The sequence below is a fragment of the Emydura macquarii genome, unplaced genomic scaffold, assembly GCF_026122565.2.
Source record: "Emydura macquarii macquarii isolate MOO-44397 ecotype Brisbane River unplaced genomic scaffold, CSIRO-AGI_Emac_v2 contig_1483, whole genome shotgun sequence".
Lineage (NCBI taxonomy): Eukaryota > Metazoa > Chordata > Testudines > Chelidae > Emydura > Emydura macquarii.
In genome coordinates, this window is record NW_027131620.1 from 22,929,301 (window position 1) to 22,936,334 (window position 7,034).

Below are 7,034 nucleotides of genomic sequence, written 5' to 3' on the forward strand. Positions count from 1 at the left end.
CGTACCACACATCCAAAGTTACACGGAAACCCTTTCCCTTCATATACATTTATACCTCACTGCATTTACTATACGTTACTGCACATTTTTTGACTGACTTTGTTACTTTGCGGGAAGCATTCTCTGTGCAGCTGGCTCTGCCCATGCGTTGTCCACATTTGACTACTCCTTACCTCATCTCTACGTTCCTAACTAGTCTTGTCCATTGTTAGTAAATCGCTCCCTGAGTGTTCTCCTTCTTATAGTGGCTGGCTCAGACACTGTGTGTTTCAACCTAATGATCTGGTTCCCTCCCTAATTTTATCCTCCAAGAAATGAGGCCTCCTTCCAGGTGTTAATTAGTCATGCCTGGTCAGGCCTAAGCTACATGGGTCTCCGAAAAGTTCCATGCAGCTGGAGATTTTGCGGTGACTGGGCAGGAATTATTTTCCCATCTGCTCTAGAGCAAATAAATATCCCAGAAGAGAACCCCCTGAAAGGAGGATGTGTGTTTGCTACACATAAGGTCCAGGCTTGCATCTTGACATGTCCACGCATAAGCAAGGCTGTCAGTCTGGAGGGAAGGTTTGTACTGGTGCAGCTCATGAGTAGATTACCTTCCTGTAATGGGCCGCAGCTATGGAGGAATACCTGTTGCCAGCACCCCTCAGGCAAGGTGACACTGGAACCGGAGAACACTAACTACAGATGTCTTTGCTGCTGCCTTGCATGGGACTTAGAACCTCTTTTGCTTGAGGCTCTTGACACCTCCTGCATTGCTGTGCCACTAGTGAGAGCAGCATGTCCAAACAAGATGCGCCAGTGCCTCTGCTTCAAGGAATCGGCCTCATCAGCAGCATCATTTTCACAGCAAGCAGTTGTGCTGCAGCAGGGTTTCAGAGATAAGCTCCTTAAGCTGCAGATTTCTTCAGTCAGAAAGGCGGAGGGTGGGGAAGGAGATGCAGAAAATGTAGGATCTGGAAGCAAAATTGTTTTCCAGATCAAAAGTTTTTTACACCTTTCCATGGAGGTGCTGACTCATCCTTATGAAGTGAGCGGTGGGGGAGAGACCGGGAGATCTGAGCCTGGGACTGGGAGCCAGGAACTTGTGCACAAATACCACGGTGAGGGTGTGTGCAATTGACATCCTGCACGGTTCTGACACTGCTTCTGCCTGTGGCCATAGGCAAGACATGTAGGCCATTTATGCCTCAGCTTTCCCATCTGTGAACTACCTCCCACAGGTGTGGGGAGAATGTTAAGTCCCTGATTTCAATGTGCTATTGTAGTGAAGTGCTGCTGAGGGTCTTGGATCAAAGGTTAGATGTGCTCCTGTGGGCACCGCAGCCTGACAGCCACTGCACCTGGCTGCTGCTTTCTCTTCTCCCTGGGCATGACCAGCCTTCTCTACCCTTCCTCCACGCACTGCCTCCCAGCTCCTTCTCACCCAGTCTTGCCTCTGCTCTCTGCAGCCTCCTGCTTTTCCCTTCCCTCTCCATCAGCCCTCCCTGACTCCACCCAATCTTCCACAGTCCCCCACTCTTCCCACTCCATCGGCCACATCCCTGCACTCCCACCTGCAGCCACAGGACCTGCTGCTCTCTTCCTGTCTCTCCCACCTGCTCCATCACCCCATTCCCTCAGTCCACTCAGCACCCAGATGAACTGTCAGGTGAGAACCTGAATGAATTCACCAAGTGGCTTAATGAATGCTCAGGAAGTGCTTTGCAGCTGTGACACGCAGTTATTAGGTTGTTATAGGGATTGCTATAGTACTAAAAAGGCCTCCAGCTCAAGAATGGGTCAGAGTCATTGGCAAATGTGACCACTTTGTTCCCAGGGGGACTGGATCAGAATGCTGGTGGGCAGATATGGGGACAAGGGTTTCAGTGGATGAACGGCAAGTGGGTAAATAATAAACAGAATGACTAAACTTTGGCACTCACGAAAAGCCAGTCCCTGTTGAGGGAGCTGCCAGGTTGGAGTTACAGAAAACAAACCCTTTCTAAACTTTGGAGTTCAGGCTTTTCCTGCACAACTGTCCATTGAGTCAGCTCTCAAGTTTTCACAAAAAAACGTGCCTTGTACTGTACATTTGTACAGGACCCAACACAATGGGACCTCACTGCAAAATAGATATTCAGTTGGGAGGAAGTGCAGCCTACTGGTTAATGCCAGGGACTGCTGTGGTTCTTTCCCACTCTGCCACTGACTTGCTGTAATAACCTGGGCAAAGCACTTAGGCCCACATTTTGAGAGATGTTTAGGCGTTGCTCCACTCAGCATTCAACACCTAAATACCTTTAAAAATCTGGGCCTTAGTCTTCCTGTGCTTTGATTTACCCATCTGTATAATGTGGATTGGTAGGATTCAAGTTCCAAAAGCTTCTATCTCGTTTCCTTTTGTGTTAGTTCCTAAGCATTTGTGGCTTTTCTTCTAGTGCCGTGCAGGCCCTTGCCCTCTCCGAATAAAACAGCAACTCAGAAGTGATCAGAATTTAAAATAAAGACCTTCAGAAGTAATCAGCATGGGGTTCTGAGTTGTGCGAAGTCGGATTGGGTTGTGTTACTGCTCTCCTGAGTGAGAGAGGAGGTTGGGGGCAGATATGGGAAATAGAGCTTTTGCATCAGTGGTCTGTAAAGCTAGCTAGTCTTTGGTCTGAAGTGTCACTTACACATCTGTACATTTCACTTCTGCAGATCCTGCTCATCTCTGATTATTTCTACGCCTTCCTCCGGCGAGAGTACTACCTCACTCATGGACTCTACTTGACAAGGAAAGATGGGACAGAAGCCATGCTAGTTTTGAAATAATCACCCTGCCCAGCATGACTTAGGGAATGGGCTTCTATAAGAAATGTGCAAAGCTTGGGATGTTTGGGGTGGGTGGGAAGGGTACACTGAGAGAGGCCTGACTGGTGGGATGTTATCTGCTGCAAAGGAAGAAATGGCTGAGGTTTGTATGGAAGTACCCTCATTGGCGGTGATGTTGAGTTCAGTGCAAAGACCATAAGAACTGACTGTAAACATCTGCAGCTAGGGCCACAAGGCCTCTGTTGAAGCACCTCCCTTCCTCCATCAGCTGTGCTTTCTGCTACGACACTAATCATCAGTTCCGGATAGACCAGCGGGAATCGGAGCAGCTGGTTGGCTGACATCAGGGCTGCATCTCAGGCCCAGAGACCTAAGGCCATAAACCCTCTAATTTATTATCATCACTTCTGGGGAAGACCACTGGAGATGTTTGTTTCTCTTTCTAGAACTGACTGGCATTGGAAAGCTCTTCGTAGACTTCTCTTGTTCCTCCTCCTTCATTGCTTTCCTCAGCGACACTCCTGCTTGGCATATAGCAAGCTCTGGGGACTTTGTGACTTGGCTGTGACTGACTCAGACGCTTTTTTCTTCATTCTGTCATTGCATCTGGAAATCAGATTACACAGTGGACAGCTCCTGTAATTAATAGGGGGGAGTCCAGGTGAAACTCCATAGCAGAGGTAAAGTGATAGCATGAACCATCTGGGAGGGCCGTACAGTAAAATCACCAAGCTGAAATACAAACCAGCAGGAAAAATGGGAAGAGAAGTGAGAGCACAACTAGCAGGGAGAGGGAAGGTTGGGGATAGTCTGATGATTTCCCTTTAAGGGAAACCAGAGACCATCCCTTTGGATGCTGGAGAGCAGCATTGTGGGGTTTTGGGGGAAGGGACAAAATAATGGAAATAACATTACATCACTTATTGAATCTATGCAGAGCGTGGCAGCATGTGGAATATAGACCGTCAGCCCTGGGCTTTGGCTTCCTAGGAAGGTCCCTCCCATTCACTCCACTCTTTTATTATTTGGGGCTGGTATCATGGAGCTCCTCCACTCTGGGATTTTGGGAGACAGGCCAGGAGGGAGAATTCCTCCCTCTAAAAATAAAAAACAAAACCAGAAAGAGCCTTAGTGCTTTTCCATGGGGTGCCTGGCTCCAAATGATCTGCAGCCACTTAGCAAGGAGAGACGTTTACCCAAAGTGTTATCAGCTTGCAGTTGGAGCAGCATTAAAATGTGGCTACACTTAGAAAAGTGACTATGCAAAAATGGCATCTTCCTCCCTAGTTCTGGTCTTTGTGTGTCAGAGCCACTCACTTTAGGGACCAATAGAAGTTTTGCTGTTGCTATTAACTCCTCAGACCTGACGCCGCTACAAGAAACCGAGCAGGATCCTAGCCAGGATTTTTGGCACTGGTGTTGGCAACAGAATGCAGAGCAAACCCAGCTCAGCTCTCAAATCCCAAGGGGGTTTGAAGGACGGCTAACTAGGAAACCCCCTTTCATTATTTTGCTTTTCAACTGAGCACGTTCAGCAGAGAATGCTTGAGACAAGGCCAGGCCCACCCCTTGCCCATACCACTTTTACAGAGTCACTCCGCAGGATGTGGTGCCCTTTCTCTTACACTTTGTCTCGTCGAGCAGCTGTTCCGATGGCTTTTTGTAAGAAAAAGACAAACTCTTGCCTTGTTACACTACTGTTGGCACTTTGGCTGGCTGGCAGGTTTGGGCCAAGCCTGACCCGATGCACACAACACCCAGCTGCTCCCGCTTGGGAATCCTCCCAGCCCAGCTGCAGAAGGGTGCTCAGAGCCAGCTTTCCCCTCGGCTGCCAGGTGTTTGGGGTACATCACGAAGTGGATAATAAACCATGCAAGTTTTAAATGCTTCTTGTGTGCTTTGTGCAGCAGTGATGCTGGGGGGGGCCCTCAGGGGCTTGTTACCCCTTACCCCAGGCCATTGCTTTGTGCTTGTGCTTGGATGAAAACTCCAGGGTTCGGGGTCATTTCCTCTTTAAATAAATCCAGGATTTTTCTCTTTCCAAAACCTGAACTGCCTTAAATTGTGGCTAATGTGAATCTGGCTAAGGAGCCCAGACTGGCTCAGACTGCTGTATCTGGCAAAAGGGAGCAGGACTAATAGTTTGGTAATGTGCACTTCCAGGAGTGGAGCAAATGGGTGGCTTTAGGCTGGATTCATTGTCCCTATAACCCCATGCAAGCCAATGGCATCAGGCCAGCTGTGAATTTCCACCATAGAAAGTTGTCAAACTTAGCGTTCAAAGTCATCAGCTTTTCCTGGTCTCCGACAGCTCCTGCCCAAATGGCTGCCTTCAAAGGCCAAGTCAGAGCCATTGACTGCTCAAGATAGCAACATGGCAGTAATGCTGTCAGAGTGCGCTCGGAGTGAGACTTGGTCCCTTTTAGAATAAGGTGGGTAAGGGAATATCATTTATTGGACCAACTTCCACTGGTAAGAGAGACAAGCTCTTGAGCTACACAGACTAGAGGTAAAAGATATTCCCTCACCCACCTTGTCTCTGATGCGCTGGGACTGACACTGCTACAACAAGCACTTTCAGAATGTCATTTGTGTAGCTGACCCCGACTGAAGTTTTCGCTTTAAACAGTGAGAGGTCACAGTGGTGTGTCTCTTAGAGCTTACTGCATGGCTTGTGTGCGTTGGGTATACAGCCAGTCACCACCTCTGCCCAGCCATTCAGCACAGCAGGTGCCATCGTACCATGAAGATAAGAACCATGGGACGTCTTTGGTATACATTTATTGGGTATCGTCCTGCCTGTGTGAGAGCCCTGTTCATTGTGCCTGTCTGACATGGGTGTTTCAGAGGCACTTACCACCTTAAAGCCATTAGTTAATGTAACTGACAGTCTGGCTTCTCTGCCCAGTTGATGTGTGTCCCAGTTTTACTGTGGGTTCCTCCCCGTCCCTTTTTCATCCTCTTAATCCTAATCTCTGCTGGTACGCAGGGAGCCCTGGAGCTGCAGTATCCGGGCCTGGGCAGTTGTCATGGTGGTAGCCATTTGCTCTCCCATGTGTTGCAGGTGTGGGATAAATGAGGTTTGTTTTGCTCCAAAGCGGATTGCCTGGCACAGGGGGTCCTTTTCCTCATGAGGCTCCTACCTCCCCCTGAACTATGGAAGGCAGAATCCTGTGTTCAGACCCAACTGTTCTGGCAGATTATGTAAAACCTATGGCCATTGGCTGACCCTTTGCTGATGCTTTTTTTAAAAAAACATTTCTGCTCATCTTGGGCATCCTTGAGGTTTGCAGAGTTAGACACACATGGCAGCCCAGCACTCTTGATCGCTTTCCATCAGATGACCCAAATGGGCCTGTTTCCTCCAAGAACTGGGGCCCATCTGAGCTGGAGGGAGGGGTGGACTGTGGGTATGAAACAGCTTGTGTGTGTGTGTCTTGGGATGGAAATCAGAAACACCTACCTTCTTCCCCTCAGAATGGCTGAAATCTTGTAACCGCAGATAGCGCCAAGCTTAGGGTGGGGGTCACATCTTCACAGACTTGGCTTGATAGCTTTAAACCCCACCCCTCAAAACACATTTCTGCACCAAGGGACCAAAGCAGCAGAATGTATGTCTGAACTCCACGGCAGACAGCTCTTCCCTTTCAGCTCATTTGTTGGTAGCTAGAGAACCCCCGCAGCAGTGCTGTTGGCTTGCCTTGGTGTCCCTCGGAGCAGTAAGGGGAGCCCGAGGCATGGGGAACACTTGCAAGGTTGAAAATTTCCTCAGAACAGACCCTCTTTCTGGACCTCTTGCAGCAGAGCACAGGACTGAGAGTTGGGAGACCTGGTTTTTAATCCCCCAGCTCTGCCTCTGCCTTGTTGAGTAACTCTGGGCAAGTCACTGCCATCCTCTGTGCCTCGGTTTCCTCTCCCGAATGACGTCTGTTTTGGCTATTTCGACTGTAAGCTCTTTGGGGCAGGGACTCACTGTAGGTTTGTACAGCCCCTAGCATGCTGGGCCCTGATCTTGGGTGGGACCTCTAGGTGCTGCTATGGTATGTCTTGCTTTTTCCCAAGGGACACTTCATAAGGGTTGGGCGCCCGGTGGGGAAGCAGAATGTGCCAATAGGGTGGCACCTTCTGAGGCTATATTCTGTGCTTGAATTAAGGGATTTTATTGCTGTGGCTAAAACTACCATTAAGCCCAATACACTGAAGACCATGAGATGGGGGAGCTGTGTGGCTTGCAGGGGGAG

The 7,034-nt window shown here is 49.1% G+C and overlaps 1 protein-coding gene across 1 annotated transcript in view; it reads left to right on the plus strand.

The window, feature by feature from the left end:
- The window catches only part of PIGU (phosphatidylinositol glycan anchor biosynthesis class U), a 38,247-nt gene extending 32,212 nt beyond the window's left edge, over positions 1 to 6,035 (plus strand). Inside the window, exon 12 of the mRNA XM_067554463.1 lies at positions 2,680 to 6,035. Coding sequence (XP_067410564.1) covers positions 2,680 to 2,793 — 114 coding nt within the window. The 3' untranslated portion in view covers positions 2,794 to 6,035. The remainder of the gene's footprint in view (positions 1 to 2,679) is intronic.
- Positions 6,036 to 7,034: the final 999 nt, after the last annotated feature.